This window comes from Phyllostomus hastatus, unplaced genomic scaffold, assembly GCF_019186645.2.
Source record: "Phyllostomus hastatus isolate PE091 unplaced genomic scaffold, TTU_PhHast_1.1 phas_scaffold_182, whole genome shotgun sequence".
Lineage (NCBI taxonomy): Eukaryota > Metazoa > Chordata > Mammalia > Chiroptera > Phyllostomidae > Phyllostomus > Phyllostomus hastatus.
The window spans coordinates 30,243,275-30,262,329 of record NW_025334013.1 but is presented as its reverse complement, the minus strand read 5'-3'; the positions used below and the strand labels follow the sequence as shown (position 1 = coordinate 30,262,329).

Below are 19,055 nucleotides of genomic sequence, written 5' to 3'. Positions count from 1 at the left end.
GGTGGGGACTCTTCCTGATCGTCGTCCCAGTTGACCAATACCTGACCCACATCAGGCGAGTCAGCCAATGATTGCGAGCTAGGGATAGAGCGGGGCGGGTCCTGGTTGCTATGGCCGAGCTTGTGGGGTGTGGCGAGAGGCTCTGAGAGAAACTCGGTGGTTGCTAGGGTGAGAGGTCACAGAGCGCGCTCAGGGATTGGGCAATATTGGCGGAGGTGGGTGGTGACTGGGCGGTGCCCACGAGGCCCCGGGTGAAGTGTGAGTGCGCGAGCGCGAGTTCCGGCGGGAGGACAGCGCTGAAGGCCGGCACCTTCACCATGCCCTCGGCTGAGCTGGACTACACCATCGAGATCCCGGATCAGCCCTGCCGGAGCCGGGGTATGGAAGGAGGGTTGGGTCCAGTCGTGGGGAGGTGACCTAACGAGTTTGTGGGTCTGAGGCGCAGCTATGGCTCCGCCCCCTCGCGGCCCCGCCCTCTCGCGGTCAGCCCTCTCACAGGGTCCTGGAGGTCTTAGAGTTGGTCTGGGACAGTGGAACAGAGGGCCACGCCCCCTCGTAAGCCCCGCCCAGGTGTGCTCAACCTGTCGGAGCCCCTTCCCTTCCCTTCGTCCTCTGGTCTATTGGGGGCCTTTTCCCCCTATCTTTTTAATCGGCGTTTTCCGCCAAGAAAAACAAGTCCTTGCCCTTGTTTTTCTTCTGGTAGCTGAAGGCTGGGGAGGGTAGAGGCTCTCCTGATTCCTTTGTTTGGAGCCGGACTTCCCACTTCTAGCGTCTCTTTGGCTGTTGCGGCTTGAGGTCCCAGTCACTATTTTCTCGGGGTCTTCACTGAAGCCCGGAACATAGAATCCTTTATCCCTCTCTCCTTCCCGCTCTCCATAGTTGTGGTTAACAGAGCAGTCCCTGCCGTCAGGTAGAAGTCAGTTCACATCCTGACTCCTCCCGGTAGTAGCTGGGTGACCTTCGGCAGGCAACCCCCTCTGAAATTCAGTTTCCTCACCTGCAAAAGTGAGGTACCGATAGTAACCTCCCTAACAGGGTTGTTGGTTGCACAACAGATGGTTTGTGTTAAGGACCCAGCATAGTGCCTGGCATGGAGTGAGTTTAATGATTAGCGTTATTTTCCTCCCTACAGTCATATCGGTAAAGAAAGGTGTGTGGGAGGCTTCCCTAAAGTTAGTAGCCTGTATGTAGAGCAGGCCTGGCCCCCCGCCCCCGCATTGTGAGTAGTATTGGGGACCCACAGAATGGAAAGTTGGGCCCTCACTGGGAATTATGGTAGAGAAACGTTGAAGTACATGTCTGTCCAAGCCCAGCAGGTCTCTCCCCTGCATTACTCCATATTGCCTTCACGCCTCGAGTCTCACTGCCAGCAGCTCAGCCTCATATTGCTAACACAGTGATCTTCCTAATGCAAAAGTTTGATCTATCACTGCTCTGTGTAAAACCCTTCAGTGGCTCCTTATTGCCCTCAGGATAAATCAAGTCCAGATTGCTTAACATGGCATTCAAAGTCCTTCATAATTTATCAGCCCCTGCTTACCTCTTTGGTCACTATGTCCTTCCACTGTGCAATTTGAATTTTATGTTCTGGCAACCAAACTGCTTGTGATTCTCCACACATTTCTTGCCTCTCTGCCTTTGCTCCTGCTGTTTCCTCCATCTGGAATGCCCTTTCCCCTCTGCTGCCCCACACTGCCCCCCTGACTAGTTCGGCTCATCATTTAAGGCTTAGCTCAGACGTTGCCTCCTTCAGGAGAGCCTTCCTAGACTCCTCCCGTAGCATCTTGTGTTCCTTGCTTGGTGTCTAAGAGGGAAAGGCAGGCCCTGGGCTCCCACAGAACAGATGGCTGTAGATCGGCCATATTTCCCTAGAACTGGGCTCAGGGAAACCTGATCTGTTGGCTTAGGCACGTTTTGGCATCAGCAGGACATGAAGCCAGTTAATATTCTTGTCCTTGGAGAGACTTCAGCTGCAAAGGGCTGGAGCTGCCTTCTGCGTGGCCAGGAAGGCAGAAGTTCTCTCTCAGCACAGGTGGGCAGCCTGGCGGTCTTGTTTGTGTTTCAGATCTACCTCCTACTGGTTCTGTGGCTTGGCAAGTTGTTGAACCTCGTCATGCCTCAGATATCTCCACTGTAAAGTGGGAATTATAATAGTGCCTACTCCAGGGGTTGTGAGAGTTAACAAGATAGTGACAGAGAGTGCGTGCCTGGCACGTTATTGGTGTATTTTCTCTGCTTGTGGCTCCCCTCATTGTTTGAGGAGACTGGGTCCTAGAACTGGAAGAAATCTTGGGGGGTCATTTTGTTCTGCATCCTTCTACTGGTATGAGGGCATTCTGTTGCTGCCAGACGGGTTCCTGACAGGTTGCTTCCTCCCACACATCCTGGCCTGCTGGAGGCAACTGGGATTGTTAGAAAGCACTTCCCTTTCTTGAGCCACAATAGGCCTTCCTGTAATTTCTTCTTTCAGTTCAGTATTTGCTGTGTCCTGGCCCTGGGTTTGTTGCTGGTGCCTCAGAAGCGAGTCACACAGAGGCTGCCTTCAGGGAGCTGTGGTTTTGGGAAGGGGCGAGGTTTATAAGCAGCTCGTTTCACAATGATGTGGCCACTGGAGGTATAGAGGGTCATGGTGGATACACAGTAATTGCTCTTCCTCACTCGAGAGGACAGCCTCACACCTTCCTCAAATCTCTCTTCTCCAAGACAGATACCTCCAGGACCTTCAGCTGTCCCTCCTCTGATGTAGTTCTGATAATCTCCTTCTGATTGCTCCTCTGGACTGGCTTTAGTTCATCATGTCCTTTCCCTTAAAGTGCATATACCCCAGAGCTAAACTGGACCCCTCCCCTGAGGGAACTGGGTCCCTCAGAAGGAGGCAGCAGCGCTGTGCTCACCTGAATCCATTTGCTTCTGATCTGCAGAGAGCTCCCTTCCAGGCTGACATTGCATCATATAGTGACAGTCTTTGGGAACCCCGGAGATTGTCCTTCTTTGCATTTGCTGTTTAGTGGTGGAGAAGTATGTAGGACAGTCATTTTGGTTTCTGGAATTGTTTTCCCCCCATATTTGAACATCAAAACCACAGAGCCCAGGACTGCTGTGATTGACAGTGAGGTGAGCAGCTGCTGCTGGCATATCAGTTGGCTGGAATGCAACTCCCCCCACCCCCCCCTTATACCTGCTCCCTTGTCATTTCCTTGGTGAAATACTTTGTCCCCGGCTACTCACTCCTAAACCTTTTCTTTAAATTTTTATTTATTGATTATAGAGGAAAAGATATGGAGAGAAAGAGAGACAGACAGACACAGACAGACATTGATTTTGTTGGTCCACTTATTTATGCATTCATTGGTTGATTCTTGTATGTGCCCTGCCCAGGGATTGAACCTGCAACTTTGGTGTTTCAGGATGATGCTCTAACCAACTGAGCTACCTGGCGAGGGATAATGTGCAGATTTCAGTTACCATTAGGAAGTTTTGCTTGAATACAGTTCCATTTCTAGGAAACAATTAAGGACGTGCACCAAAAAAGAGGTGTCCATTAAAGTATTTTTATAACAGCAAAAAATTGGGAACAATATCATGTCTAATAATGGGAGAATGGTAACCATAAATTATGAAATATTCTACAGCTGCTCTCCAGCCACTACAAAGAATGGTGCAGAAATATATAAACTGACAGGGAGAGATATTCACAATATATTGCTAAATCGAAGAAAGCAGATTACAAAACAGTATGATTCCAATTTTATTAGATATTCATTTTCTCCTTTTCTACAATGAGCATGCATTCCTCGTGAAGTAATAATAATAACTTCGATTTATTGAACTCTTTCTTTATGCCAGCTACCTTTATAGTCATTATTTTATTTAATCTTTCATATTATTATCCTCATTTCAGATAAGGAAATTAAAGCTTAGAGAACTTGCTCAAGAGCTGTTTCATAGTTGCTAGAGGCAGAGCCAGAGATTTGAACCCAGATATGGTTTTATACAGTGTGTACTCTTAGGTGTTGTGCTACTCTCTTTATTTCAAAAAGTAAAATAAAAAAAAAGTAAATTTTAAATAATTTAGTTTAAATGTAGAAACTGTGAGGATCTAGAAAATATTTCTGGGGAGTAGAGGAATTTGAGCATCCTTTTATTCTTCACATTTTAAAAAGAAAACCCAGGTCCTTTGTGTCGTCACTCTGGCTTACAGATAGAAAGCACACAGTGTGCCACAGACCCGTCTGCCTTGTCAGCCCTTTCTTGTCACTGCCGATGCCCCTGGGGCATGCACAATCTCATTTACGCTTCAGTGTTGTGACTCGAACTGTTGTACAATATGTGTATTGGTAATTCTTGTATTATTAGTGTCAGCATTTTGTTGAGAAATTCTAGAGGACAGGGAGCTTGTGAGATTAAATTGTTTGGCGGGGTGCTTGGAAAGTGCTGGGGTTGACAGGAATACTTCTGCCTGGCCGGGGCGTCTGGGCACCCATGCACCCACGCATGGCCTCTTTGACTTCTCAGTGCCTTTGACTCTGGAACACCCTCCCCCTACCTTTTAAAAAATAACATTTTAACTCTCATTACAAAAGTGATACATGTTGTTTATAGACAACGGATAAAAATATCACAAAAAAATTGCCTCTAATCCCAGAAATAATTGCTATTAATATCTGATGTATTTTTCTACGCACGTGTATGTTTGTGTATATATGTATATATGTATTCTGTTCATACCACTTTTCAGCTTGCTTTTTCACTTAGTGTATTACTGTTACTTTTTTATTAAAATTTTTTTAAAAATTTAATTTATTTTTAGAGAGAGTGGAAGGGAGGGAGAAAGAGAGGGAGCAATACATTGATTGGTTGCCTCTCGCACACTCCCAACTGGGGACCTGGCTTGTAACCCAGACATGTGCCCTGATTGGGAATTGAACCGGTGACCCTTTGGTTTGCAGGCCAGTGCTCAATCTACTGAGCCACACCAGCCAGGGAGTGTGCAGGTGTTTTTATGGACATGTATTTTCACTTCTCTTGGGTATATATACCTGGGAGTGGAAGTGCTGGGTCATTTGGTGACTATATGTTTCTAATTTTTTTGAGGAACTGCCAAACTGTTTTTTGAAGTGGCTGCACAATTTGATATTCTTTTTTTTTTTTTAAGTCAGCTTTTTTTTTTAAAGATTTTATTTATTTATATTTATTTTTAGAGAGGGAAGGGAGGGAGATAGAGAGAGAGAGAGAGAAACATCAATGTGCGGTTGCTGGGGGTTATGACCTGCAACCCTGGAATGTACCCTGGCTGGGAATCGAACCTGGGACACTTTGGTTCCCACCCTGCGCTCAATCCACTGAGCTATGCCAGCCAGAGCTCAATTTGATATTCTTACCAGCAGTTTGTGAGGGTTCTGATCTCTCCACATCCTCACCAGCACTTGTTACTATCTGACTTTTTTATTATAACTATCCTAGCTGGTATAAGGTGGTATCTCTTTGTGGTTTTGATTTTCATTTCCTTAATGCCTATGATGTTGAGCATCTTTGCATGTGTTTTTTGAGCTTTCATATATCTTCTTTGGAGAAATGTCTCTTCAAAGTTTTGCCCATTTTAAAATTTGGTTATTTGTCTTTTTAACTGTTGAATTGTTAGGAGTTTTTAATATATCCTGGATACAAACCCTTTATCATATATGTGATTTGCAAATATTTTCTCCCATTCTTTTTTTTTTAACTCTTTGATGGTGTCCTGTAAAGTATAGAAGTTTTAAATTTTGATGAAGTCCTTATTTATCTGCTTTTTCTTTTATTCCTTATACTTTTGGTCATGTCTAAGAAACCTTTGCCTCATCCAAGGTCACAAAGATCCTATCTTTTATTCTAAGAGTGTTATCACTTACATTTGTGTCTGTGATCTGTTTAATGTATTGTTGAATATTTCCATACAATTAAGCATTTTTCTTTCTTAGAAGTGGAATTACTAAGTCAAAGATTGTACATTTTTGAGACTTTTGATATGTGTTCCAAAATCGTGGTGACCCTCCTCTCCCTCTCGTCCCCTGCCCCACCCCCCAGTCTCCCGCTGCTCTGGCTCAGGCCTTTGCTGCCTCCTGCCCGTGTGCTGCGGTGGTCTCCTCCCTGTTGTTCCTCACGGGCACTTTTGGGGAAGTGTGGTAAGTGCAGTGGTGTGGTGATGGTGGGTGCCGGGACAGTGCAGGGGAGGAGCCTCTAACCCCATCTGCTGAGTTGGGGTTGGGGTGAAAGTGGGGCTTTCTGGAAGTGAGCAGCGCTGCCTCAGAAGGTGGGGTGGGCAAGCATAAACAGGGAGCATCAGCATCAGCCGGTGGGTAAGGAGCATGGCTTTAGTGGGAGAGGCAGTGTGGCATGTGGTTCAGAGACGGACGCCAGCCCTGCCACTCCGTAGATGCATGTACTTGGGGAAAAGGACTCACCCTCTCTGTGTCTTAGTTTTCTCATCTGTTCAATGGGACAATAGCTAACAGTAGTAGCTAACTCCTGGGACGGTGGCAGGACGAAATGCGGCAGCAAATGTTGAGGTTCTGGCTGATGCGACCTGTCCCCTGAGGAGGAACAGGAGGTCAGCCTGGATCTGTGGATGTGCAGAGGCAGCTGTGTGTGCCGGTTTGGAGCCGAGGTCACAGAGGTTTGGTTAAGACTGGGGCCTGGGGTGCCGTTACCCAGGGTCCGGCTGGGGAAGTGGGTGTAAGCTGGTCTCTAGGCCACTTGGGTTTGGATTCCAGCTTCACTACCGAGTTGTGTAATCTTGAGCAGGTTATTTACTGTCTCTGTGGCTTAGTTTTTCATCTGTAAAATGAGAATAATAACCGTTCCTTGTTCGGAGGATTGTTGTGAAGACTGAGTGAGTTGGTATGTAAAGTGCTTAGAATAGTGCCTGAAACATAATGCTCTTTTTGCTGTTATTGTTTTTCTTGGTAATGGGAGAAGGGGGGGGGGGTAGCAGCTGGAGGGAGACGTGGAATTCAGAGAGTTTTATGATGGTTTAGGAGCCAGGAGGGTCGTGGTAAGTCTTGGAGCCCAAGTGGGAGGCTGCGCCATGCCTGCCTTCAGTGCCCGAGGGTCAGTGGCCCGAGGCCGGAGATGCTAGCAGTGGGAGGGGAGAGGGTGGTGTGGCCATTGGGGTGAGCCTGAAAGGAACAGGGGCTTTTACAACGGGGTGTGGGAATCATGATCCCGGTGTGGCCATAAATAACAATAGCCATAACAATTACTTTTACGACTCTGCAAACGACACCAGTAACAAGAAGAATGCCAGCTCTTTCTCCTTGGATCCATCCTTCACTTCCCAGCCACATGTTCCCGCAGTCAGCGTGCGTTCCCGCAGTCAGCGTGCATGCCTGAATGTGCCAGCTACAGTGCTGGGGGTCTGACGGACGCGACATCCCCGGTACCTGCCTTCACGGAGCCCGCCGGCTCTGGGGAGAGACTGGCGTTAAACAAGTAACTGTCCCAGTCATCAATCAGCAGAGCTTGGGTCATGCCACTGTCCCGAGTCCAGAGTCTTCACTGTTCCCCACGGCTACGGAACAAAATCCGGACTCCTAAGCACGGCTAGAAGGCCCTGCGGGATCGGGCCCCAGTCCCGCTCTTGGCAGCTCTCCTGACCATGGTGCTCCCTCACCTAGGCGTCTAGTCCCCCAGGACTACTTGCTGAGCTCCAGACTGACCATAGCGTCTCCAGAGCCCCTGGCCCTGCTCATGCCCCCTCTGCACCTAGCATGCCCCTGCTGGTACTCCAAGGCCTATGCAGCAAACTCGTCTTCCTTTGTGGGGGCCTTTCCTGGTCACTGTCACTCTTTCAGCCGTGCTCCCAGAGTGCCTTGTACTTTTCTGGATTGCAGTACTTTGTGTACAGAATCAGGAGGGGCAGCGTGACTCCAGTGGGAGGAGGTCAGACGAAGGCCCCCGTGTTCTGAGTGGGCACAGAAAGTAGGGCTCTGGGAGGAGAATGTGTCAGGGAGTGGCAGGTGCCCACGGGTACAGAGCACCTGTGGCTTAGGTGGCAGCCTTGAGAGCCTAGCAGGACTGGAGGGGCCGGTTCCCTCCCTTTAGGAACTGGATGGAAGGCGTGGGCTCTGGGAGTAGGCGGTGTATTCAGGGTGCTCATTCACTGAGAGATTTTTCATGGAGATAAGTATCTCGGGAGGTCATTCCTGCCTGAGCTGGCGAAGCCTAGGGTGCCAGTAAAACCTGCAGTGGAGCAAAATGAAGTTAGAAATCCCAGCCGTGGGAGAAGGGGCAGGTCCGAGGCCCAGCAGAAGCTGTGTGAACCTTCGCCTACTGGGAATGTGCTATCACTGCTGGTCGGGGTATCCTTAACTTCCCACAGCCACCAGGGGATGTGACTTCCCTTGGCTGCCTCCTCTGCATTTGAAATAAATTCCAAAGCTCTGTGCTAGTGTCTTGGTGGTGGCCCGTGGAGGAGACCAGTGTAGGCCGGGGGTGGGGAGCCTATGCTCACCCAGCCTCACACATGTAAGGGCGCCTCCCTGGAGCAAGGCCAGGACCCCAGCTGCCGAATCTCCGAGGTTCAAAGGCAGACCCAAACTGTAGCTGTCCATTTTCACCTGTGACACTGCCGCAACCTAAACCTCCTGGGTAGTCACCCCCAGCAAGGTTGGGCTCAGCCCCAGGAGGCCCAGGTGTGGCCTCTACCAGAAAGGCCAGTGCAGGCGAAGAGCTGCTCTGGTGGAGGACAGGAGGGCATTAGACCAAGAAAGGGAGAGAGAATATCTGGAGTGGCCTGAGATAGAGCTGTGGCCGCTAACATCTCCCTCATCAGAGGCTGAGGCCAGCACCAGGGGAGCCCAGGAGGGCTGGCGGGCGTGAGCAGGGGACCGAGGTGCTGGCGGCTCCTGCTGCAGGCTGCGTTGCACCCGGCCTGGGATCCATCCCCGTGCGTGCAGGCAGTTAATCTCTGAAGGCCGGACTCTCCGCTGCTGGAGGGCAGGAACATTGAACTTTTCAATCACATTAATTTCCACAGGAAATTGTTGTCTTCCTTTTGTCCAAAGGTTAGTGATTTATATTTACCATCCTCTTAACTAGCCTTGAAATTTACTGTTGCCAGGTCACCACCGGCTTCCATAAATCTCAGGGTGGCAGCTGAGCATAGCCAAGTGGCTTGATCCTCAGAAGGGCTCACCCCAGCCCTTTCAGGAGGGCAGATAACTAGCAACAGATAGTCCCTGCACAGAAGTCCCCCTGGCAGGGATGGGACCCAGTTGGCAGGGGAACGAGATGGGGTCTGACCAACAAGGTTGCAGGGAGGCCTCTTCGGTAGCAGACGCGGCAGATAGCTGGCTCGTGCCTTGGGACATCGCCGGAGGAGACGTGCTTCTAGCTGAGGACAGGGCTGGTGGCACAGAGGTGTCAAGTAGCTTAGTTAGGTTGGGGAGTGGGGGCCTGTCTGACCTTAGGCAAGTGACTTAACCACAGTGTGCCTCAGTTTCCTCAACTGTAATAATTCTCCTCATCGTGTTGATTTGAGGGTTAGACCTCAAACAATATTAGCTAATATTATCCTTTATTAGGGCCGGGTGGGTAGTTTGGTGTGGACCTCAGAGTCGGTTTGCTGCACCTTTCTGCCTGCACTGTCCCACTCATTTCCCTTTTAAGAACCCTCTTCTTCCATCTGTTTGTGGAATTAGAATGAACAGGGGCTGGTAAACTTTTTCGTAAAGGGCCAGTAAGTACTCTGTGGTCTCTGTTGCAACTACTCAGCTCTGCTGTTTTAGCATGAAAACAGCCATACACAAGAAGTATTGAATGTGGCTGTGTTCCAATAAAACTTTATTTGTGGATGCTCAGATTTAAATTTCTTATAATTTTCATGTGTCACAAAATACCATTCTTCTTTTCTTTTTAAAAATCATTTAAAAAGATAAAAACCAAGATTTCTGGTCAAGATGGCAGATAGGTAAACACAGCTCGCCTTCTTGAATAACCACATCAAATTTACAACTAAATTATAGAACAACCATCACTCAGAACTGTCAGAAATTGAGTTGAATGAAAGCCTGACAACTATGGAATTAAAGAAACCGCATCCGTCCAGACTGGTAGGAGGTGAGGACACGGAATGTCCTGGTTCCACATCCATGTGTGCTGGACAAAAACTTGGGACGGCCCAGGCTGGACTGAGTGCTGGCCTGTGAACTGAAAGGTCACTGGTTTGATTCCCAGTCAGGACACATGCCTGGGTTACGGGCCAGGTCTCCAGTTGTGGGTGTGGGAGAGGCAACCGATTGATGTTTCTCTGCATGTTGATGGTTCTCCCTCCCTTTCCTTCTCTCTAAAAATAAATAAATAAAATCTTTATATAAATATTATATATATGAGAAAAACATGGAAGGGATATCTAGGGAACGAGGAGTCCAAGCCCCACACCAGGCCCTTCAGCCCAGGGTTCCAGTGGCAGAAAGATAAGTCCCTTCTTATCTTCTGGCTGCAAAAGACCATCAGGGATTGAGTCAGTGGAAGAAACTTCTGGAGTCCCAAGTAGGTCCTCTTTTTTTTTTTTTTAAGATTTTATTTATTTATTTTTAGACAGAGCAGAAGGGAGGGAGAAAGAGGAGGAGTGAAACATCAATGTGTGGTTGCCTCTCATGCACCCCCTACTGGGGACATAGCCTGCACCCAGGCATGTGCCTTGACTGGGAATTGAACCCGCAACGCTTTGGTTCACAGGCCCACACTCAATACACTGAGCTACATTGGCCAGGGCCAGGCAGTTCCTCTTAAAGAACCCACACATAGACTTAGACTCACTCCTTCTGAGCTCCATTACCAGGGTAGCAGCTTGAAAGGTACTAGTGGCAAGCAGGGAGGAACTGAGGTGTCTGGTATCAAGGCAAGAGCTGGGGGACAGCTTTCTTCCAGACAGAAAGGTGGTCAGAAGCCATTTGTTCCCTTTCTGAACCTTTCTCCCACAGAGCAGGGGGGTGCCATACCTGAAACTCCAACCTAACACTGTTTGCCCCTCCCTGGAGATCACCTGAGGCTTCTTCCCACCCAATTTACAGTTATTAACAGTGGCTTTTCCATATGAATGGCTGGTCTTGGCTTATGCTTCACAACTTCCTGAATTCTCTCAAACAAGCAGGCCTCAGTGAGCTCCCAGCCCTCATACCTCGTTTAAGTGGCCCCAGGCACCTCACTAGAAGCAGTCAGCCTAGATTTACAGCTTGGATTCACCTGGGACTCTCCAAGTCCATCACAAGTAGCAGCCATCTCAGATAACTTTATGACTCAGGCAAGGTGGCCCTGGTTGTTTACAGGTTGGTGCTGACCTTGGCCTGCACCACCTGGGAAATCCCAGAGCCTGTGCACCCAGTGGACAGCTACAGACCGCATCAGAGCACCACCACCCTGTCCCTGCACAACTGATCCTTCATGGAGGGCAGAGGTTGGTGGTAAGTAGTCACAGCCAGTCCTTGCAGCTGACTGGCCTGGGTAAATCCCTCCCATTGATCTGCCAACAGCAACCAAGGCTCAACTACAAGAGAAGGGTGTATTCAGCTCACAACGAAGGGCACACTCTGAGTACCCAGTCTGGGTAACAGGGTAGGCTGTGTCATTGGACCCTACAGGACACCTACTCCATTAGGCCACACTACAAAGGCAGGGAGTCATAGAAGCTCCACCTAATACATAGAAATAAACACAGGGAGGCTGCCAAAATGAGGAGACAAACATGGCCCAAATTAAGGAACAGATCAAAACTCTAGAAAAAGAACTAAACAACGTGGAGATAAGCAACCTGTCATATGCAGAGTTCAAAACACTGGTTATAAGGATGCTCAAGGAACTTAGTGAGGACCTCAGCAGCATGAAAAAGACCCAGACAGAAATGAAGGTTACACTAATTGGAATAAAGAACAATTTACAGGGAAACAACAGTAGAGTGGATGGAGCTGAGAGTCAAATCAATGATTTGGAACATAAGGAAGCAAAAACAACCAAACAGAACAGTAAAGAAAAAAGAATAAAAAACAAAAACAACGATAGTGTAAGCAGCCTCTGGGAGAACTTTAAGTGTTCCAACATTCAGATTGTGGGGGTGTCAGAAGGAGAAGAAAAAGAGCAAGAAATTAGAAATCTATTTGAAAAAATAAGGAAAGAAAACTTCTCTAATCTTGTGAATGAAATAGACATGCAAGTCCAGGAAGCACAGAGAGTCTCAAATAAGATGGATGCAAAGAAGCCCATTCCGAGATGAATCATAATCAAGATGCCAAAGGTTAACGATAAAGAGAATTTTAAAAGCAGCAAGAAAAAAGCAGTTGGTTAACTACTGGGGAGTTCCAATAAGACTGTCAGCTGATTTCTCAGAAGAAACTTTTCAGATCAGAAGGGATTGGCAAGAAATATTCAAAGTCACAAAAAGCAGGGATCTACAGCCAAGTTGCAAAGCTATTATTTGGAATGGAAGGGCAGATAAAGAGCTTCACAGACAAGAAAAAACTAAAGGAGTTTATCATCACGAAGCCATTATTATATGAAAGGTTAAAGGGACTTATTTAAGAAAAAGAAGATCAAAACTATGAACAATAAAATGGCAAAAATACATATCTATCAACAATTGAATCTCAAAAACAAGCTAAGCAAACAAGAGGAACAGAGACAGAGTCATGGATATGGAGAGTGTTTTGATGGTTGCCAGACGGAGGGGGAGTGCGGGAATGGGAGAAAGGTGAGGGGATTAAGAAGTACAAATAGGCCGTTACAGAACAGCCATGGGGATGTAAAGTACAGTACAGGAAAGGGAGTAGCCAAAGAACTATGAACCACGGACATGAACAATGGTGTGGGGATTGCCTGAGGGAGTTGGGGGTGCTGGGTGGAGAGGGGTAAAGGTGGAAAAATGGAGACAACTGTTAATAGCATAATTAATAAAATATAATTAAAAAATAAAAATGTAAAATCCATTTTCATTTTTAGCCCACAGCTCATACAAAAACTGACCATGGCTGGCTTTGGCCCATGGCTTGTAATTTGCTGGCCCCTGGATTAAAATGTAAAATTGCATGGAGAAAGTATTCACTTTTCTCACCTGGCCTATGTCTTTGAGTTTTTCCAATGTGGGTTTTTCCAATGACCCTGAGAGGCCAAAAAGCCACCTGGAGCGGGGACAGAGGAAGGAGCCCCATGAGAACCTGTGGCGCAGGGGCTGGCCAGTTGCCTGGGCCTGGTCCCCTTTGGTTCCCTGCCTGCAGCCAGACTGGTGCTGACTCTGGATTGGCCAGCCACCCCCACCTTGTGCCCCAGCTCTAGTGCTGACAGTCTCACCTGTTTATTTCAGAGAACAGCCTGAGCCAAGGTGGGAAGGAGGCTGGGACTCGACAGCCTTTGGTGATTCTCTTGGGCTGGGGTGGCTGCTCCGACAAGAACCTTGCCAAGTATAGTGCCATCTACCACAAAAGGGTGAGTACTGCAAGCTGCCGACACCTGGCGCGCTGGGGCCCTGCCACCTGTGTCTGCTCTAAGGGGGATTGAGGGCGGTTCTGAGTCTTGGCTGCCCTCGTCTCTAGGCTGCAGTGAAGGCTGGTCTGGGAATGGCACCAAGACGGCCTGTGATGAAGATGCTGGCATCATGGGGACTTTGGCAGGATTATCCCCACTTTGCTGTCACCTCCGAGGCCTGGGCTGTCCCCTTCAGCCCCCTGACCTGCTTCCCCTTCCTTCCTCCCCACATCCTGCAGTGGGCAGCCCAGCTCAGATGTGCTCCCAGCTGTGGAGTCAGCCCAGACCTCAAGTTTCTGTTGGCTGGATACGGCCTGTCTGGGCAGCAGGAACCTGGGCCAGCTGTGCTGGGCATGACCTGTCCTCCCAGGACTTTCTCCATTTCTGACCAGATGAGGTTCTGTCTTGGGGTTGACCATGGCCCCTTCACTTTCCCAGAGTAGAAGGACCTCTTGGAGAAGAGATTCAGGCTTGAGGTTTCCTTGCTGCATCTCTGGCTGCACCACGAGTTGGATGTGGAGGTTGTGGTAATTAGTGAGAGCCCTTAGGAGGCCCTGGACAGATGGATGTGAAAAAACATATATTTAATAAGTATATATATTTAATTTTTATTTATTGATTTTAGAGAGAGAGAGAGGAAGAGGGAGTGGGAAGGGGGGAGGAGAGAGAAACAAACATCAATTAGTTCCACTTGTTTATGCGTTCATTGGTTGCTTCTCGTATGTGCCCTGACCGGGGATTGAACTTGCAACCTTGGCATATTAGGATGACGCCCTGACCAACTGAGCTACCCTGCCAGGGTGGGCCTGGTTATATTTTGAAAGCCCCTTTCATATCTTTGGCCTCTGGCCCAACCCTGCTCTGCCCTCCTCAACCCAGACCTCCCAAAGCAGAGAGACACCAGTGCAGACTGCCCCAGCTGCCAACTGGGAGCCCTGGACTGAGGAGGAGTAGGCATTTTCTGGGAGAAAGGCCAGCTGGTGCCCCCGCGCCCCCCCACCACCCCGTCCCCAGCATCCCTCCGCTGGCCCATGCCCGCACTGTCTTAGGTGTGTGTGGGCCCTGGAATGGAGAATGGCTGGGAGAAAGGGTAGTTCTGAGCTTAGGCTCCTCACAACCAACGAGGCTGGTCCTCCGGCATTGCCTTTTATAGACTGCCTCACTATATGCAAGCAGTTCAGCTACTTCTGAATTCCACTCGGTGGGCGAGGCTTTTTTGTCTGGCTTCGCCATTAGACAAAGACCCACGAGGACAAGTGGAGGAATAGGAACAGGTGAGTGTGGCTAGAACAGAGGAGGAAATAAAGAGCACCTGCTAAGAGACAAGGCCGAGGAGGGTCCTTAGGAGACTTAAGCAGGGGTGGGAAGTTAGGTTTGTGTTTCTGAGTCCCCTCATTGCAGAGCAGGGGAAGGATGGGAAGGGTCAGGACTGGAGGCCAGCAGATGCTGCGGTTCTGGCTGCGGCAGTTCCTGGGCAGTGGGGGGTGGTTTTTGAGACAAGGAACGCTGGAGGAGAAGCCGTAGGTCCTTGGGTGGATGAGCTCCCCCCAGGGAGTGTGTAGAGGGCAAGGAGAAGAGGGCCTAAGACAGCTCTGAGGAGCCCAGATTTAAAGGAGCGGAGGATGAAGAGGGTCCTGTGAGGACAGGAGGAGTGGCCAAAGAGGGACAGGAAAACCCAGGGAAGTGTGGCGGAGTCTGCAGAGAGTCTTTGGGAAACTGGCCACTGTAGAGGGAGAGAGGGACGTCGCTGAGGCGGAGGCACTGGGAGAGAGGCAAGGGGCACAGCCCCGGGGAAGGCACAGGGCTCCAGGTGGCAGGGCCAGCGGAGGGTCGTCTGGGGAAGGAAGGGGGTGCCTTCACCCTGTGGTGGGGAGGGCAGGATGGGTGTGGAGAAAAGTTCTTCTAGACCCCAAACTCCTAATACTTTATTATGTAAAAAAAATAAAAACACCACATTCCACCACCTAGCGATTGCCTCTATTTACACGTTAGTGTACATCCTTTCAGCTTTTTTCTGTGTATCTTTTCTTCACCTAAATGAGATCAGTACTGAACGTACTGTCGTATGTCCCGCTCTTTTTCAGATTTTGTCTCCACCCTCGCATGTCGATACATTTTCATCTCATCTAGCTTCCAGTCCTTACTGAGACGCTCTAATGGTGCCCAGAGCGTCCTTCACAACTGATTTGCCCAAACAGCATCTAATCCAGGATCAGCCATTGCATCTTGTTCCTTGACCTTCTTTTAAATCTAGAACAGTCCCCGTTTTTCACGATGACAACTTACCGAAGAGCCCAGGCACCAGAGAGTCTGTCTAGGAGCCTGTGATCCCGAATGCGGCGGGAAGGGCAGTGTGGTGGGCACTGAACGGCATCGTGGGATTTGGCCGTTGGGGGGGATGTGACGGCCTTCACAAGAGCAGGGCAGCCGTTCACCGGAGCCGGTGGGAGGGGTGAGGAGGGGGGACAGGGTTAGAGGGGAACATGGTGTAAACCAGGAGCTTTTTTTTTTTAATGTGATTGGTCTGTTTAGGAATCTAGAGAGGAAGAGACTGAAAATACAGAAGAGGTTGGTGAGGAGCGACACAGCAGGGTTCTGCATCCCTGCAGAGATGGAGCGATGGTTGGCTTCCGGGGCGAGAGAAGAGACTAGGATCGGACATGCAGCGAGAGTTCAGTGCAGAGAGAGACCGGACAGTGCGCTGGAGTTCAGGAGGGGCTTCCGGACCCCTGAGTTGCAGACTGTTTCTGAAACCATAGGTGGGACAACCATGGCCAAACAGGCCCCACAGAGACATTTAGCGCTCGGCACAGGGACTTCTAAAAGCACCTGACTGGGGAGGTGGCAGCAGAGATGGCGGGCACCTCGGGAACCAACAAGTGAGGCCCAAACCTCTGGGTGCAGGGAAGCTCAGTGTGTGGGGGCCCTTCACAGGGAGTGTTGGGGGTTCACAGGGTGAGCTCTGTGTACACCCAGGTGGCACATGGATTTAGAGGGACACTGTGTGTGCCCTCAAAGATGGTGCATCCACAGGAATTGCTGAGCTTAGGTCTGAACCATCAGGTAGCTCTGCATGCGAATGCCCCTGGGGAGTAGGTGTGTGTGTGCACACGCGCAGACATGCACTCAACTCAAGGCAGTGCAGCGTGAAAGTGTGTACTCACCAGTGGTATGTGTGCGTGTGGGTGTGTGCTGGCAGCTCTGTTTTTTGTTCAGTCACAGGCAGTGGGTACAGTGGGTGCACCCCAGTGAGTGGCAGGCGCCTTGGGTGTCTGCATCTGTGGGCTGTGAGGTGGATGGGCACTGTTTAGTCCGGGAGTGGTGTGTGTGGTTGTGCGAGGGAGTGTGTTTGCATTGGTGGGCAGTGCTGTGCGTGGGTTGGGGCTGGGTGGGAAGACATTTCCCATCCTCCTGGGGAGTGAGAGTAGAACACTCTGTGAGATTTCCAGAGCCAAGGGGCCAGGTGACATCAGTGTCCCCCTCTGCAGTCTTGGGAGGGGTGCTTAGGTATGCCGGGGCCTCGGTAAGAGCAGCAGGGCAGCTGTCAGATTGGAGTGATGCAGTGAGGGATTGCCTCAGCTGACCAGCCTTGTTTGGCTATGGGCCATTCAAGTAGTGGCCTTTGTTATTCCTCCTGCCATCACTAATTACTGCCACTATTAATCAGGAGTTTACTTTGTGCCAGGTGCTGAGTAGTAGACACTTAAGTACATTTTTTCATTTTGTTTTCACCATAACCCTATGAGATGGATGGAGACACAGACTCAGAAAGATGAAGTAAGTTGCTCTTTGTCCATACCGTTAATAAGTGGTGTTGGGAATGGAACCCAGCCCTGGGAACCCAGCACTGTCTGACTCTAGAGCCTGCCCAATTCTGAGTCCCCTAACAAAGGGCCCTTAGTCTCCCGAACAGGCTAATTAGACGTGGCTTTGGCCTCCTTTTCTAACCGGCCTAGAAGGGGATCTGTCTGGAGACTTTGAGGAGTACTTGACTTAGGTATTGAGGGGTACAGAAACCTAGAGAGAATTTGGCTCAGATTTTAGAATTTGAGGAACAACAGTGTTTACTACTTATGGAATTTCAGGGTAAGTGGGAGGAGTGATCCCAGGCCTTGGAACCAGATTTGGGTGCTAGGAGCCTGATGCCAGAAAGCATGGACTACTCTCAGGGCCGAAGAGAAGGTAGCAGTGGCCAGAGACACATGATGCGGGTCTGGCTCACGAGTGGCCTCTGGTGGTCAAGGCGGGGGTCTGCAGGGTCTTATGGGGGTAACTCCTTGTGCCTGGGAGGCAGGGACAGTGCGGAGGGGAGTCACTGCAGCAGGGTGTAGCCAAGCAGGGAGGCCTTAAAAGTGTCAGAGTTGAGCCGATGAGGATGTGAGGTTACAGGTGTGAGGGAGACTGGAAGTGGACCAGAGTGAGGAGACTGCCTTCTGGTCAGCCTGGATGTCTCCAAAGCATGCTCTGGGTGCCAGGCCTCACATACCATCCTGGGCTGAGGGGGCTTGGCCAGCGATTATTCTACAGCTTTCCGCTCCGGAAGGCACGGTGTCTGTGAGTGGTAAGCTGGTGCCCAGGCTGCAGCAGGCCTGGAGTACTGGTGAGGCTTCTGGGCCTGAGGAAGTTGGAGCTGCTGGACCCCTCTGACCTTAGCTTGTCCCTACCCCCATCCCTGAGGATCAGTCAGGTCTCTCTCCTCTCCTTAGGGCTGTATCGTGATCCGATACACAGCTCCGTGGCACATGGTCTTCTTCTCCGAGTCCCTGGGCATCCCTTCACTTCGTGTTTTGGCCCAGAAGCTGCTTGATCTCCTCTTTGATTATGAGGTAGAGAAGGAACCCCTGCTCTTCCATGTCTTCAGCAACGCCGGTGCCATGCTGTACCGATACGTGTTGGAGCTCCTGCAGACCCATCGACGCTTCTGCCACCTGCGTGTGGTGGGCACCATCTTTGACAGCGGTCCTGGTGATAGCAACCTGGTGGGGGCTCTGCGGGCCCTGGCAGCCATCCTGGAGCACCGGCCTGCCGCACTGCGCCTGCTGCTGCTGGTGGCCTTCACCCTGGTGGCAGTCCTGTTCCACATCCTGCTCGCTCCGCTCACTGCCCTTTTCCACACCCACTTCTATGACAGGCTACTTAACGCAGCCTCTCGCTGGCCCGAGCTCTACCTCTACTCGAGCGCCGATGAGGTGGTCCGGGCTAGGGATGTGGAACGCGTGGTGGAGGCTCGCTTGGCGCACGAGGTCCTGGTGCGCTCGGTGGACTTTGTGTCATCTGCCCATGTCAGCCACCTCCGTGACTACCCCACCTACTACACGAGCCTCTGCATTGACTTCATGCGAAGCTGTGTCCACTGCTGAGATCCTTGTCCCACCCACCTCACGTCTGTTCCAGAAATAAATGCCTGACACCTCCCTATAGCCTGTATCCATGAGTGGGGTCCTCTTCTGGTTAGATTCCCTTTGGGGCTTTGAGGTCCCCCAGGCAGAGAATTCCCTTGGACCCCTGTCCTGGGGGACTGTGGTGGTTGCTTATCCCAGGATCCTAGGGGGTGGGAGTCCCTG

The 19,055-nt window shown here is 50.2% G+C and overlaps 1 protein-coding gene across 7 annotated transcripts; it reads left to right on the top strand.

Annotated features, from left to right (window-relative positions):
* The first annotated feature begins 209 nt into the window (after positions 1-209).
* TMEM53 (transmembrane protein 53) lies at positions 210-18,911 on the top strand. 7 transcript variants are annotated; one of them, XM_045859825.1, is made up of 6 exons: positions 359-378; positions 13,331-13,452; positions 15,576-15,847; positions 16,024-16,370; positions 17,238-17,268; positions 18,198-18,911. In XM_045859825.1, exons 4-6 carry the CDS (start codon positions 16,345-16,347, stop codon positions 18,849-18,851), a joined length of 711 nt encoding a protein of 236 aa, XP_045715781.1. In that variant the 5' UTR covers positions 359-378; positions 13,331-13,452; positions 15,576-15,847; positions 16,024-16,344; the 3' UTR covers positions 18,852-18,911. The 7 variants fall into 7 exon arrangements, with proteins under 7 accessions (XP_045715779.1, XP_045715781.1, XP_045715784.1 ...); XM_045859828.1 differs by having other exon boundaries at positions 15,576-15,934; positions 16,024-16,250; XM_045859824.1 differs by having other exon boundaries at positions 15,576-15,934.
* The last annotated feature ends 144 nt before the right edge of the window (positions 18,912-19,055 follow it).

Excerpts from the sequence above, each read along its gene's own strand:
- TMEM53 (XM_045859823.1), top strand. The coding sequence starts at position 318 with ATGCCCTCGGCTGAGCTGGACTACACCATCGAGATCCCGGATCAGCCC. Across the intron at positions 379-13,330 it reads TCAGCCCTGCCGGAGCCGGG|AGAACAGCCTGAGCCAAGGT; the intron begins GTATGGAAGGAG and ends TGTTTATTTCAG. Across the intron at positions 13,453-18,197 it reads GTGCCATCTACCACAAAAGG|GGCTGTATCGTGATCCGATA; the intron begins GTGAGTACTGCA and ends TCCTCTCCTTAG.